Source organism: Echinops telfairi, unplaced genomic scaffold (assembly GCF_000313985.2).
Source record: "Echinops telfairi isolate 266 unplaced genomic scaffold, ASM31398v2 ScPeMD7_4;HRSCAF=17, whole genome shotgun sequence".
In the NCBI taxonomy this organism is placed as follows: domain Eukaryota; kingdom Metazoa; phylum Chordata; class Mammalia; order Afrosoricida; family Tenrecidae; genus Echinops; species Echinops telfairi.
The window spans coordinates 6,453,564-6,469,944 of record NW_022103900.1 but is presented as its reverse complement, the minus strand read 5'-3'; the positions used below and the strand labels follow the sequence as shown (position 1 = coordinate 6,469,944).

General features: G+C 39.4%; 1 protein-coding gene across 2 annotated transcripts in view; it reads right to left on the bottom strand.

Annotated features, from left to right (window-relative positions):
• Nucleotides 1–16,381, bottom strand: part of STK39 (serine/threonine kinase 39) — a 295,827-nt gene that overhangs the window by 63,317 nt on the left and 216,129 nt on the right. For both annotated transcript variants that reach the window (XM_045299562.1, XM_045299568.1), the window contains 2 exons: nt 11,632–11,684; nt 3,985–4,053 (listed from right to left, as the gene is read on the bottom strand). In XM_045299562.1, the coding sequence (XP_045155497.1) occupies nt 3,985–4,053; nt 11,632–11,684 (122 nt within the window). The remainder of the gene's footprint in view (nt 1–3,984; nt 4,054–11,631; nt 11,685–16,381) is intronic.

Sequence of the window (16,381 nt, the reverse complement as noted above, 5' to 3'; positions counted from 1 at the left end):
TTCAGTCTACAAACACTGCATTTAATTTCTGCATGGCTCTGCCTCTGCCCCAACGCAATCACTCCATGTCGCTATCCTGGCCTTTCTTCAATCCAAATTCTGCTTTGTAAAGCTTCGCACACTAAAGACAGATTGTACCGCAGCCAGGTATGAAGATTGTTTGAAAGTTATACTTGCTACTACTCCAGTTAAACCTTTCACATTCTTTGCTCTGTAACATATGCGATTGCTTTTTTTCAGCTTTCTCATTCTTCCAAGATCATTTACTTAGGGGATTAGCAGGGGAGGTCAGTTTTATGTCAGCCATTTTGCATTAAGGAAGTTGAAAAAAACAACACCACCTCCTACATAAAAATTCACTCAAACCCCTCTCTCAGTGTTCTAAACTGAGTTAGACTTTTGCATAGCTGTCATCAGGTGAGCCAGCCTGGCAACTACAAATGTTATTATGAGTTTCTGCAATCTTAAAAGTATGACCCTTAAAATGATAGTTTTGCATCCAACCCAATTTTTGTTTCCAAAGTAATTGTTAGGTATTTGGCTGTTTCAAAATCAAATTTTGATTCTCTGTAAAAAAAATATTTATTGGAACCCTAGTATTTGATATGTCCATTTCTGGGTACTGGGGAAAGTACTGCCTTCCATTATTCTTTCTCTTACGATTCTGTGTAGTCTTTCCTCATGTCATGGGCTGTCTTGTTTATTTATAAATCCTACCACTGTAAAACTTAAATTATATTAATCTTTTAAACACCCTAATGCTCAACCTAATTCTCAACCTGTGGGTTGCAACCCCCTTTTACAAGTGAGAAATAATCCATATTCCCTAAAATTCACCCTTTACAACCTTCTAATTCTAGAATCTTTCATCACACCCCAAAGTCAATCTTGTGCCCACAAGCAGTGTCTCCCCTTTCCCTTCCTCTAACCCTTGGTAAACACTAATCTGCTTCCTGACTCTATAAATCTATAGACTGTTCTGGGTGTCTGCCTCCTGGAGATACAACTTAGAAAAGAACAGCTGGATGAAATTGGGAAGTCAAACGTATACCTGGAGCATGGGAAGAGACAGTGGTAGGATGGGCAATGAAGTCAGGAGTGGTATTTGGGTTAAGTGTAGCTGTAAGGGAGTGGAGGGAAATGGCTGTAATGGAAAGTACTGTCCAGATAACACTTCATTAAGAATGGAGAAAGAAAAATAAATTTGGTTGAGAAGCATAAGACCCAAGTTCAAGGACCACAGCAAGATGTATTACACAGATACTTCTTTCAACTCTGAGCTCCCTCCACGCCCCCCCCCCTTCTTCTTGTTGTCCGCAAGTAAAAAGAACCTGTTATTTCTACCTCAGAGAACTGATGTAATGACCAAAGGAAATATGGAAAGGTAATTTGCAAACTCTTCAGTGTGATGTGCATCTGGGGCATCTTTGCGCCTGTTTCATAAAGAAGACTCATCGCAGGCCAGCCTTACACCCACACTCCACACATATGAATATTGACGCCCCCAGAAGATGAAATACTTTAGAAGGATAATTATTATGACACAGAAAAACAGAAGTTTTCTGATTATGTACTGTCTATAATAGTTGAATGTGAAGTAAGCTTTAATTTCTGCTTTTTTTTTTTTTAGGTCAACAACAAGATGTCTCTCGTTTAGATTCAACTGAGCCTGGGGCAAAAGAAAAGTACATTCAATATGACTGCAGGCATGAGGCGAAACCATGCTTAACAAAAGATGTGACCTAAACGCCTTTACAACAAGGATCTCTCTTATCCTCCATGTTCCCCACCACCTGCCAGGATCAATTCAATTGAAAACACTATTTGATCCTCAACATTTACCCAATGGGAGGTTTGAGTAGTTGTTTAAGCATAGAATTTAGGTTATTATTTTCTCCTATAATTTTCTCCTTACTGTTTAGTTTTGGTCCTCGGTAATGGTTCTCTTGAAGGAAAAACATATTTTGACCTACCCACTAAATTTTTTCTGTTCTTCTCTGGGGAAACTAAGGCACAGAGGTGTGTGCTTATATCTTCTAATAAGAACGAGAGAACTTAACCTTTTCAATACGAAGTGTCAAGTTACATAAATAATTCTATGAGGAAATTTAAAGTAGACACTAAAGTGGAATTGATCTTTTTTCTGTCTTTCATATTTGATAAAGAAAACGCAGTTGAGCCATGAGATCACACAAGATTGTCAATCCAAGGAAGAAAAGATAATTATGCATAAGGAGCCCTCCTGGCACTGTTTGGCAAGTGAGTGCTGGATTGTGAACTACAAGGTTCAAATCCATCAGCCGCTCCACAAGAGAAAGCTGAGGCTATCTACTCTTATAAAGTGTTACAAGCTTGGAAATCCAATATAAGGTCACTATAGACTTGAATTGGTTCGATGGCAGTGGGTTTGGGGGTTGGATGATATCCAAGGAGGCATCAAAAAGTGAGTGGAAAAATGGAATTCCAATGTAATGGAATTTTTCCAAGAACTTTTGAAAGCTCCCTAATACATAGTTATCTGATAACACATGAAGATATGTGTGTGTGTGTGTGTGTGCTGACACACACACCACTTGGCAAAAGAATTCCTTTCCTTTTAAAATCAATCTTGCACACTGCTTGAATATTAATAGGAAGATTAGCTCAGCTTTTTTAACTATAAATATATCTTGGTACCTTTGATATACAAGTGAAACGCCATAAATGCAATCACTTGTATATCGATGACATCAGATACTGATTCTTGAGTCAGAATCCCAATCTCCTACTACAAACCCACTTAATCTCATTTACATAAAATAATTCACTTTAAAATGATCCGTCATGTAGAGCCTTTCCAGGTAACAAATAATACTTCATGTGTGCATATCTCCCCAAATGTTCCTCAGTCATACCAACTAGCAATACTGGGAAAGAATTTACTACAAACAATTGAGTTTTGAAAGTTGCAGCGTGCCATTCACGGGAAGTAAGTCAATTCAGCCATCAATTTGCACTGAATACTTAAATCTTACCATAAAACACATTCTCCTAATTAGAATATTACTACAATTAACAATGTAATTAACTATCATGACCAATAGGGTACAATGTTAATTAATCTTTATGACATATGGCCTTTGTCATGAATATCCTGTAATAGACCATGCTAGAAAATTCTTATAATCTTAGAAGTTGTAAGGAATCTGGAGCAACTCACCTTAACCTATGTGGCTCCTGATACATTTTTCCTTAGCTGATCATGACCCTCTCTCAGAGCTTTTCCACCTCTCTTCTTAGGAGGTTTAGTAGCATTTCTTGTCCCTATCAAAATGCCTGGATCCAGCAACACGTCCCCCTCTCACCCTCCCCCCCTCTAGGTAGCTATCTGTTCATGTTTAAAGTGCTAGAAGGAGTTGTGGTTTAAAACATAACTCTAACCTTACTGCTGCCACAGCCCAACCTCATGCCCCTGGATAAGTCATTGAATCTCCCTGGGGCTTGGTTTCCTTGCCCAAGAGAAGAACTGGTCTGAATGATCTTGAAGGTCCAACCTTAAGGCATTATGATGAGTACTGCTGAGGACTGGACAAGCCAGCGTCTAAATGCCTTAGAACTGGGTCCAAAGAAAGAGTGAGAAACTCGGCAAAAGGACCTGAGGTCCCAGAATTTTTGTGCACAGAATTTGTAACAACCCATTTTTTCCCATCTCATGGACTTCTGGGTTTTACTTTTAGGTTCTTTGCTATAGCTGCCAAAACTTAAGAACCTCATCAAATAAATGGTGTACAGATAAATGAGACATACCTCCATAAAAAATTAAAAGCTTTCCAAAGGAATATTAAAAAGGATTCTTAGGTAGACAACTTCCTTAATACAAGAATTCAAGAAGATGTTTTCCAAAATCCATGGGGCAAAGTATTCTTTTAGGAAGAGCTCTGTTTCTAAACACATTTGCATTTGCTATATCAACAAGATGACGCCGCATACTAAAGGATGAGTTACCTATAACTACATCATGTCCATCGACCAGGCCAGCCGAGAAGAGCTCCTGGGAAACGCCATCTGCCGTATCTGTCCAAACATGAAATGAATACGTATTAGTCACCATAAAATAAGAACCGGCAACCCCGTGCAATATAAAACATGTGTTTTTCATTGACTAAATTCACTCACATGTGTTTTAATTCAGTGATTTAGATTCTATCTGGAGGAAGAATCAGAGGCTACCTGAAATACATTTGCCACACACAATTTCCATCTTGCTATGTTTTCATAGGAAATTACATAAATCATTACTATTTTTTACTTTTAGTGTAATAAGAAGCCTGTGCCGCCCTCTGGTTATCGTCTGAATTCATTTGAAAATGTACCCCTGCAAGTTTACCTTGAGCATTTCCCTAGGACATGGCTTTTCTTTCTTACCAACATTCATTCTAGCTATCTTTAAGATTTTTTTCTATTATTAGCTGCTTGTGGGCTAGAATTTAATGCTAAAGTTGAATGGGTAGGGTATGATACACCTCATATTTAGAAAAAAATCTATGAACTTATTGGACTATTAAAATGAACTATCGAAGTTTATATTGTTAGAAAAGTCTTTGAACCTGACATTGATCATTTGATGCGACACATTCCTTATTTAAGAAATTGTGGTTGAGTAAAATAATGTAGTTTCTCAATGTAGTGACAAGATTCAGCAATTTCACAAAGATGGGATTGAACAGGCTGTGGCAAGTGAATATAGCTGAAATTAATTGAAAGGTTATGAATGAGCTTGGTAACACTGAGATGTCTTTTGGAAGACTTTGTAAAGAGAGATTAATAAATTGCAACGTGTTCAAAAGAACCATTATAAACTTCTATTTTACAGGGGATGGGAGCGTGGACAGGGGACTTGATCCCATGGTCCTCTGATGTTTTAATAAGCATGTAATAATACAACTGGACAAAAACAAAAACAAAAACAAAAAGCATCAATCAATAATCAAGCCAGATAGAAATGTGACATGTCTCAAAAGGTCAGGGACAATCTGATAGTGAGCTGCTGAATCAAAAGAGCAAACAAATGGAACTGTCGTCCATCAGGCCAAAGACGTGCCTCCAAAGCTATGAGAGTGTGTGTGTAGGTACAATTTTATCTTTCACAATTCTTGGGTTATGAAGTGCTTAGCCCAGTGTCTAACACACAGGAAGTGCAACATAAATGGCATGTGATGTCTGGCACAATGGGTTACTCGTTGGGCTGCTAACGGCAAGGTCAACAATTCGAACCCACCAGCCACTCATGGGAAAAAGAGCAGGCTTTCTACTCCTAGAGAGTTACAGCCTTGGAAACTTACAGGATCGGTTCTACTCTGTCCTACAGAGTCACTATGAGTCAGAATCGACTCGATGGTAGGGAGTTATTTGGTGGTGATGATGCATCAGCCAAATATCATGTGAATCATACTTTACACCCTCTGTCTGCTTTCCTCCCTTCCTATCTGGTTCAATTTCCCTAATCTCCAAGAAAAGGTTGAGATCCAATGTATATTGTTTATACTTTCAGAGAAACCACGGTACTATCATTTTATGGATTCCACTTATTTGTTGTTGTTAGGTGCTATCAAGTCGGTTCCAACTCCCGGTGACCTTATGTATAGAAGAACAAAATACTGCCCAATCCTGCACCTTCCTTGCATTTGTTCTAACATTTGAACCTCTTGTTACAACCACTGTGTCAATCCATCCACCTTGTCCAAGGCCTTCCTCTTGTTCACTGCCTCGCTATTCTACCAAGCATAAAGTCCTTCTCCAGGGGCTGGCCTTTCCTGACAACATATCCAATGAAAGTGAGACGAAGTCTCACCATCCTTGCCTCTAAGGAGAATCCTATACTGACTATACTTCTTCCAAGATGGGTTTGTTTGGGTTTTTTGGCAGTCCATTTTACTTGTGATAATCTTTTCCAGCACTGTAATTCAAACAACAATTCTTCTTTGGTCTCCCTTTATTTAATGTCCAGCTTTCACGTGAATATGATACAATAGAAAATATCATGGCTTGGGCCAGAAGCACCTTAGTCCTCAAAGTAACAACCTTGCTTTTCAACAATTTAAAGAGGCCTTGTGCAGAAGATTTACCCAATGCAATGTATCTTTTGATCTCTTTAAGAGTTGCTTCCATAAGCATTGAATGTGGATCTAAGCAAGACAAAATCCTTGACAACTTCTATCTTCTCCATTTATTATGAAGTTGTCTATTGGTCAGGTTGTGGGGATTCTGTTTTCTTTACATTGGGTTGTAACCCATATTTGAAACAGCAATCCTTGACCTTCATCAGCAAGTGCTTCAATTCATCCTCACTTTCAGCAAGCAAGTTTGTGTCAGCATAAGGCAGGTTGTTAATAAGCCTTCCTCCAATACATTGTGTCATATAATCCAGCCTCTGATTATTTTCTCAGCATATAGATTGAATAAATATGGTGAAAGTATGCACTCCTAATATACACGTTTCCTGATGTAAAACCATGCTCAAACCATGTAAAACCAAACTATTCCCTTGTTCTGTTCACACAACTGCCTCTTGATCGATGTACAAATTTCGCATGAGCACAATGCAATATTCTTGAATTCCCATTCTTTGCAAGGCTATCCATAGTTTGTTATGATCCGCAAAGTTGAATGTCTCTGTGTAGTCAAGAAAACGTGAGTAAACGTCTTCTGTTATTCTGTTTTCAGCTCAGATCCATCTGTTATCAGCAGGGCTATCCCTTGTTCCATGTTCTTTTGAATCAGGCCTGAAATTTCTGGCAGCTCCCTGTCAATTGTCACAACGAATGCTGAATGATCTTCAGTAAAATTTTACTTGCAAGTGGTATAAATACTATTCTCTAATTTGAACATTCTGTTGGGTCATCCTTCTTTGGAATGGGTACAAATACAAGGCTCTTTCAGTCAGTTGGCAAGGAAGCTGACTTCCAATCTTCTTGGCTAGTGTTTCATCAGTTTGTTGAAACATTTCAATTCCATCAATTCCTAGAGTCATGTTTTTCACTAATATCTTCAGTGCAGCTTAGACTTCTATCCTTCAGTACCACTGGTTCTTGATCGTATGTTACCTCTTAAAATGAATGAATGTCAACCAGTTTTTTTCCCCTTGTACAGTGTCTCTGTGTATTCTTCTCATCTTCTGTTGATACTTCCTGCAGCCTAAATATTTTGCCCCCAAAATCTTTCAATATTGCAATGCAAGGCTTGAGTGTTTTCTTGAGTTCTTTCAGTTTCATACAAACTGAGCTTGTTCTTTCTTTCTGATTTTCTAACTCTAGGTCTTTCATTATATTTCATTATAACACATTTCATTATAACATTTGACTTTCTCATCTCAAGCTGTCCTTTGAATTCTGTTCAGCTCTCTGACATCATTTCTTCTACTTGTCTTAGCTACTACTCTAGGATTATGAGCAAGTTTCAGAGTCTCTTCTGACATCCACCTTGATCTTTTCTTTTTCCCTGTCTTTTCAATGACCTTTTGCTTTCTTCGTGTATGATGGTCTCGATATCCTTCCACAGCTCACAAGGTCTATCATTACTGTTCAGTGAAGCAGAACTATTCTTGAGATGTTCTTAAAGACTCAAGGTTGTATTTTGGCTCTCATGGATTTGTTTAAATTTTCAATTTCAACCTGAACATACATATGAGCAATTGTTGGTCTGTTCCACAGTTGGCCCCTGACCTTGTTTTACCTGCTGATATTGAAGTTCTCTATTGTCTCTTCCCAAGATGTAGTCAATTTGATGTCTGTGTATTCTCTCTGGAGAAGTAATAAGAGTACAGTGGCCATTTGTGTTGTTAAAAGAGGTATTTCTAGGAACAAGTCGTTGGTCTTGAAAATTCTATCATGCAATCTCCAATTTCATTTCTATCACCAACATAGTATTTTCCAAGTACTGCTCTTTCCTCTCTGTTTCTAACTTTGCATTCAAACTGCCAACCATTATCAATGACTCTTGATTGCACGTTTGATCAATTTCAGATGAAAGATGTTGGTAGAATCCTTCAAGATCTTCATCATTAGCTTTAGCAGTCGGTGCATAATTTGGAATAATAGCAGTATTAACTGGATTTCCTTGAATGTGGATAGATATAACCCTGTCACAGAGAGCACTGTACTTCAAGATATATCTTTAAATGTCCTTTTAGACAATGAATACAATGCCATTCCTCTTGATTATGCATTCTGACATGATTTTCTGATTCAAAATGGCCACTATCAGTTTGATTTTTGCAGTTGTTTCTTCTCATTTTGAGCTGTGCCTCATCAACATATGAAGTTCCTGAAGTGTCTACATCATTGAAATCATTATGGATGACTCCACTGTGAGAAGACAGCTCTTTGCCAGTCGTATTCTGAATGCCTTTCAACCTTGGGGTTCACTTTATGGCACCATCTCTGAAAATTCTCTGCTTCTATTCAGTAGGACTTCTAGTATCTGACAATGGGTTGATGCTATGCATACCTAAGTTTTCCACGGTCATTCCTTCTTCATTGTTTATTCTTAGCCTGGAAGCTCTGCTGAAACTTGTTCACAAATACCCTGCTGGTATTTGAAATACTAGTGACAGCTTCCAACATAATAGCAACACACAAACCATCACACACAGGTGGTGGGACTCCATTTAACAGCAAAGTGGAACACAATGAAATACAGGGGGAAAGACTGGAAACCTTACTAATCAAATGCAACTACATGTAATGTGGGCTTGTCCAAGTGATCTTATCCCCAGGAAGTCAAGACGCAACTTATAGAGGTCTCCTAAGTGATCAAAGGATTCCACATGGCGTGGCAGCACCACAACGAAAGGCACTACTTTGAGTATGACCGATCTTTAGAACATCTGCAAGAACATGCAGTTGCATAATCTCCATCGTCTTAAATGCCACCTGAATCTCAGGAATACTGAATTAAAGTGGCTACTGAAGCACTTAGCGCACAGTAGACAGTCATTACATTTCTACTGAATAGTTATCTTCTGAGGCATTTGCAAGTGTGACCTCTGTCTCTCATCTATCCACATTATCTGACTCTAAGGAAGAATCTATAATCACAGGAGATGGCTGAAATTTGAAAAATCAAACAGCCAAGACGAAGCTAACAAATGACATTCCCAAAGGATTGAAGTCTGCAGTATCTCCGTTTTCAGGACATCTAGGAGTAATTTTAAAAGGGCAAACGGACCACAGAGTCTAGCCAAAATGAGAGAGTTCCCATGTGTCACCAGGGCGTTATCTTATATGCAGCTGGTCAGAGAGTTTAAAACAGGCTTTTGATGGTAACTGTGTCATTGGGAATTTATTTTTCTTTAAGCTGCTTAACATGCCTCTTAGCAAAAAAGTTTATAGGATCATGAATTCATGTCCGATATTGAACGTATACAGCAAAAAATGATAAGCACAAGGGGTTTCTTGTAACATGAGGACAGACTGCTTCATATGCTTGTGTTATATAGTCTATTTCATATATACAGATGTGTGTGTATATGAGTATAGTTTGTATGCCCAGGTTGACTACAGACAGCATCAGTGATCACAGGGCTACTCTGAGACATGGCACCTCTGTTTCTCTCTGGCCCAGGCACAGCTGTCCATTCACAGTTGGCTACTGGATACCAGAGAGCACCAGGAAGGCAATGCTATAGTAACACAAATGGAGGCTTTGAATCTGACGAAGGTAAATGAGGTTGCCAAAGCCAGCACCATGGCCCAAATCATGGCTGATCTGGCCTTGGGAGCTATAAGATTCCTTCCCTCAGAAATTCATTTATTTGTTACTTCTTAAAATTACAATTGGTATTTTATTGCCATGGTCAACTTTCAACAGTCTGATGAAAAAGAATTTAAAATAAGAATTGGTTCTTTCAACTTACTGTACCTGGAACATTTATTATGTAATTACTAGATTTTTATCTCGGCACTGCCTGGTCAATAATTTTATATTATGACAAAACAGATCTTCAATAACACTAACTGGCCTTGTTCCATTTCAGAGACCTGTTCTTCAGTTGTCAAAGATAAATGTCTTCAGAATGAAAGATCAATTCCCAAATTTATTAGGGTCCTATTTTCTTTTGTAAAAGATATTCCCATGCTATTTTAATATAAATATATTGGGATCTAATAAATCTTTGTGCTCCCAGCAACTAGAGATCAGGGGCAGCCATGAGTTTATGGGCACATTTGGCCACAGTGGGCACTGTTTGGCAGGCAGTGTGTTTACCAAGCGGAATGTGACAGGGCTCTCTGGTTCCCAAAGGGCGCTGGTTAATGGTCTTTGCTGCTAACTGGAAAGTAAGTGGTTAGAGCCCACCAGCCACTTCACAAGACCAAGACATGATGCTGCTTTGTAACCATTTTAGCCTCGAAAACCTTATGGAGTACTTCTACTCTGTTCTACAGAGTGGCTGTGACTCAAAATAGACTCTGTGGCCCTGGATTTGGTATGCCCATTTTCCCTTTGATTTTGTTAAGCCCCCACCACTTTTCCTGAATCCTGTAGAAATCCGTGTTTTCATCCTGTAACAGCTGATAACAGGGAGGCCAAAGCAGTTCAATGGCCAGAGATCCACCTAGAATTATTCCTGTACTTCCAAATTTGCAAAATTTTAGCAAATATGCTTTAAAAAATCAAATTAAAGTGTGTGTGCAGCTTCGGGACATAAAAGAAACACATGCAGAATGTTATTGGCTGGCATGTATCAGTACATACAAATATATACTCAAAAATGTACTGGCGTTTGACGTAGACATGGAAGCTGTTTTGATGTACACAACAAACAAGACGCTATGGGGTCATGGAAAAAGAGTTCCAGTCTTTGCATTCACAACTGATTTTAAATCCTCGGTGTTGTTTTCATTTTAAACTAAATCATGGAAACATTAACGAAACAATTAAAAAATCATTTACACCTAATCTTGTACTCTCCAGAGACTGTTTGTAAATGCTATATATCTATTAGTTATCCATGATTCTTTGAGATTTCCCATGTGCCATGCCCTCTGCGGGTGCCAGGGTACCGAGAAGCAATGCAGGGTTCTGTAACATGCAAGAGCTTAGGAGCAAACAGGCTTGCGTTTTCACAGTGTTAATAACTCGCTAAAATAGTAAAAGGTGTATTCAACTTCAAGATTGGCATTATTCCCACCAAGCCGACCAGTGGTGACTGCAGCCGAGAGAGGTCACTGCCACTGCTCAGTACTCGTTTCCTGTCGTCGGAACTGAGAAGAGAGAGGCAGTTATTGGCTGTTCCAACTTCCTCAGGGCTGCCGTGTGCTTCTCATTCCACTCACCATCATTTCCTCGAGGCCCTGCCTCATTTTGCCAGTTATTTATTTCATGGTCAGGCTGATGTTACATGCAAGCTCGCACACCCTGACGGCACGCATCACTGGCATGCATATAGTCAGTAGTGGTTCTGTTTCAAATCCCTACAATGATCAGAAATCCTTCCTTTCTTCTAACCCTCCCTCCCTCCCTCCCACTTTCCTTCCTTCCTGCCTTTGCTTTAATAAAAGGCATTTTTGAACAGCAAATGATAACCACATGCTTGTAATCAATTTCTGAAATGCTCTTTGCGGCAGTCAAATAATAATTTCAATTAAAGCTTACCTCTTCCTGGAGTAAACTCAAATCGTATGTCATTAAGTTCCTTTCTGGAGTTTCTGAAATACATTACATATAGCACATTAGAATCTAATGAGGCAGACATTAATCAAACAGAATGTATTCCAACTTTTATAAGATGATATTAATAGGCAGCCAGTATTTTACAGTTTTGAGTCACCTCTAAATATGTTTTTTAACTGGAAGATATAATTAAGACAAATAATGAAAGGAAAGATTTGTTTGACTGATTGGATTTACCTTTATGTAAGTGGGTTTATATAGCAAAATTCCCAGTCATTTTATAGCCTGTAATTAATTGGTAACTTTCAAAATGATTTCAAAGTTAAAAATTTCATAAGCCTTTACTCTGAAATAAATAACATTCCATGTGTTTTTCATATTTTCCTATAGAAAGTCTTTTACCAAATTATTTTTTAAATTGATATAAACAAAGAACATAGAGTGACAGTTTATGACAACACCTATATAGTAAATCGAGAAGACATAAGATACTACGCATTGTGTACTTAAAAAAAATCTAAATGTAGAAGGTCCTATGAATGTTATGAAACCAACCACAGAATATACATTAAATAAATATAAAACACATAAAATAGGAATATATACAAATACAATAAAAAATTAAGTGACACTGGAGAGAGCTGGAATAGATAAATACCTAGGGTATAATTTTTTCCCTTCCTAATTACTTCGATACAATATAATAAGGAATGAGTTATAAATAGAATTGTGTGAAATTCTCATACTCCTCAATAGATACTAGAATAAAAGTTAATAAAAACACCATAAAAAACTACTGTAGTTAATTGTCACAAGAAATTTAGACCCATTTAACTATTTGCTAGGGAGCCCTGGTAGTGTAGTGGACTGCTACCCACAAGGTCAGAAGCTCAAATCTAGCAGCTGCTCTATAAGTGAATGACACTTTCTGCACTTGTAAAGACTCTTAACTCCAGAAGCCCACAGTTATGAGAAAGTGACTTGAAGGCATAAGTTAAAAAAAACACAAACATTAACTAATGCATCCTGGTGGTATAGTGTCTAAAGTGCTCAGATGTGAACCAAAAGTTAGTGGTTCAAACATACCAGCAACTCCAGGGAGATGTAGTGGCCTGCTTTGATATATATTTGCAGTTTTGGAAATCCTATGGGCAGTTCTTCTCTGCCCCTACAGGGTATCTATGAGTCAGAACTGACAAGATAGTGGGTTTTGTTTTGTTTAGCTATTAGCTTAGCCGATAGATAAGAGTTATTAGAATACTCAATTTTTGATCATCCTCCTATGAGGGCCAGGAGAGTCTGATCTAAAATATCTGAACAATACCATCTGTTCTACATGAACAGTACCCAAACCACCATGAGTCCTTTCTTTGGGCCCCTTTAGCCCTCTGATCTTGGTCTTTATTTCTACAACGCCATATCACATTAGTTTGAGGAGGCTCCAAACCAAAACCCTATCCACAGTCACTGCACTGATTCCAATGCATAATGACTAGGTAGAACCAACTCTCGGGGTTTCCAAAGCTGTAGCTCTCTCTCTTTTTTTAATTAAAAACATTTTTTTAAAACATTTTATTGAGGGCTCTTACAGCTCTTGTAGCAATCCATATACATCAATTGTATCAAGCATATTTGTACATATGTAGCCATCATCAATTTCTTAAAATAAACAAATAAGATTCACTGCAAAGAATGCACTACTTCGTTTTCAATTTTGTAAACCTCTGAAGGCTTGACTTGACAGTGGTTCTCAATCTCATATGTAGCCATCATCAATTTCTTAAAATAAACAAATAAGATTCACTGCAAAGAATGCACTACTTCGTTTTCAATTTTGTAAACCTCTGAAGGCTTGACTTGACAGTGGTTCTCAATCTGTGGGCCGCGACCCCTTTGGGGGTTGAAGGACCCTTTCACAGGGGTTGCCTAAGACCATCAGAAAACACATTTCTGATGGTCTTAGGAACCAAGATATGATTCCTCTATTCAGCTCCAGGCAGGTCTGCTCACATGAAGATACACCCACATATGTGTAACTGGCGTGAAGACTGTTAAACATGCTACACCATGCTTCAGGGGCACGTCAGATTAGAGCACATGGGAGAAATAAAAAGGGATGGAGAGGGAGGAGAGGACATCATAGCCCACCAAACCCCGAAGAAGATGTTCCTGCTTGGAGCAGACAACACACAGGGAGGGCCATAGGGCTGGCCCCACCATGGGACACGACGTCCTTCACTGAACCATGGCACTGGGGGACAGCACTGGAGACACAGTGCAGGAATAGTACACAGTCTGGCCCCATCACACTGGGGCAAGGCACTGAGGGCATGCAACAGAGCAGCAGGGGAAGCAGAGTGATGAACTCCCTGGGGAATACTAAAAATAGACTTTGGAGACAGAGTGTGGCACCCCATCAGACTCGATTGGAAAACACTCGTAAGCCAACAAACAGACTGTGAATTATTTATAGGCTTTTCCATTCTTGTCAGTGGCTTTCTTTTTGTTGTTATTTTGTTTTAGTTTTTTTGTTGTTATTGTTTTGTTGTTTTTGACTTCCTTTTTTGTTTTATCTGGCTTTGCCTAGTTTTTGAACTTACTAATGTATCTGGCATGTCTATCTAGATAAGATTGATGGGATAAATGATTCAGAGATGAAAAGAACGAGACCAATGGTTCTGGGGAGGATAAGGGAGAAGGGAATGTGGGAGAAAGGAAGTGGGGGGGGAACCAACCCAGGGACAAGTGAACTAAAATCCATGGACGGAAGGTCGTAGGATGTCTAGTGGAGCTTAATCAAGGGCAAAATAGCAGTGAGGAATTACTAAACTCGAATGAAGGCCAAACTTGATGGTGGGACAAGAGGAAAGTAAAAGGAAATAGAGGAAAGTACCAGGAGGCAAAGGACATTTATAGACGCCTAAAAACAGGCATGTACATATGTGAATATATATATATATTCTTAAAGGCTTGAAGATAAACAAGTGACCATTTAGCTCAGAAACAACGAAGCCCACATAGAATAAGCACACCAGCCTGTGTGATCATGAGGTGTCAATGGGAATCAGGTTATTAGGCATCTAAGACCCAGAACAAACTCATACCCAAAGTGAATGGGGGTGGCATGAAGTGGAGACCGGAAGCCCATCTGTAGACAATTGGACATCCTCTCACAGAAGGGCCACAGGGAAGAGATGAGCCAGTCAGGGTGCAGTATAGCATCAACGAAACACATAACTTTCCTTTAGTCCTTTGGTGCTTCCATCACCCCACTATCATGACCTCAATTTTACCTTACAAATCAGATTAGACCAGAGCATGCGCACTGCTACAGATAAGAGCCTGAAATACAGGGAATCCAGGATAGATAAACCCTTCAGGGCCAACAATGAGAGTAGTGATACCAAGAGGATTAGGGGAGGGTGGGGATAGAAAGAGGGAATTGATCACAAGGATCAATCTATAACCCCCTCCCAGGGGGACGAATAATGGAAATGTGGGTGAGGGGTGACATAAGAAGATGTAAGATATGGAAATAATAATCTATAACTTATCAAGGGTTCCTTAGGGAGGGAGGGGGAAGAGATGGGGAGCTGATATCAGGGGCTCAAGTGGGATGGGAATGCTTTGAAAATGATGGTGACATATGTGCAAATGTGCTTGACACACTAGATGATTGTATGGATTGTAATAAGAGATGTAAGAGCCCCCAATAGAAGTATTTTTTTTAAAGACAAAATTTCATTTAGTTGTCATTAGAAATAAATATTTCGGCCCAGGAAAATGGTAACCCAATAGGACACACCCGTCCAGAGCTCCTGCTGCCAGACCAGAAAATTGGGAGGAAAGGTGAAGGGAACAGGGAGATGGAGTCCAGAAATTAGAATTAGGGTACTAGGGTCTCTCCTGAATCTCTTTTTTGAGTGTGATTTCTACTCACAAAGCAAACCGAGAATGCTTTAAAGTGCTCTAGAGTTTGCGAGCCCGCGTGCAACAGCTGAGCCCTTGCCAGAGCCACGGTTTCTCCTGGCTGACGCCTTAAAGGGACAGCACCCCCAGACATGGGAGAACCCCACACCGGAGCTCTCCGCACTGTTGGCTGCACTGAGCTCACTGCCTGGGGAGTGGCGGTGGAGGGTAGCCATAATTTAGAATAGAAGAAAGAGCAGATCATTACCTGAACTAGATCGCGGTGTGGGAGAAAATAAGCGGAATCCAGGGAGCGGAATTAATTCCAATTGACTGAGACGCAAACAACCCCACTGATAAGCTGGATCTCCCCCTCTGGGGACCAGCCTGACAGCTGCCAATTCAGAGCACATCACAAGCATTAAATAAAAAATAAAAAAGAAGGTGAAATATATATTAATGATTAATAACCCAAACCAAAGTCTGGTTTCTCAGTTGCAAAGAGCACATGGGCAGGGGTCCTTAACATAAATCAGCAGATGAATTAACCTAGCTAAGGATTTCCAGAACCCAGCTACAGGGCCTGGAGGCTTTTTGCATAACAAAAACCCACAGTAGCAAATTTCAGTTTTAAACAGCACGGAGCTGCAGACTAGAGACTGTGTGTGACAAGTTAATTTGATTTTAGTCTAGCTGACCAGGGGGATAAAAAAATAAATAAAAATAAAAGCCTCTGATCTAGAAGCAGGACACCAGCAGCCTAGATAGGACAATAAGCCCAGCATCCCTTTCAGTGACTCTACACATAGCTGGGGAGGTCCTG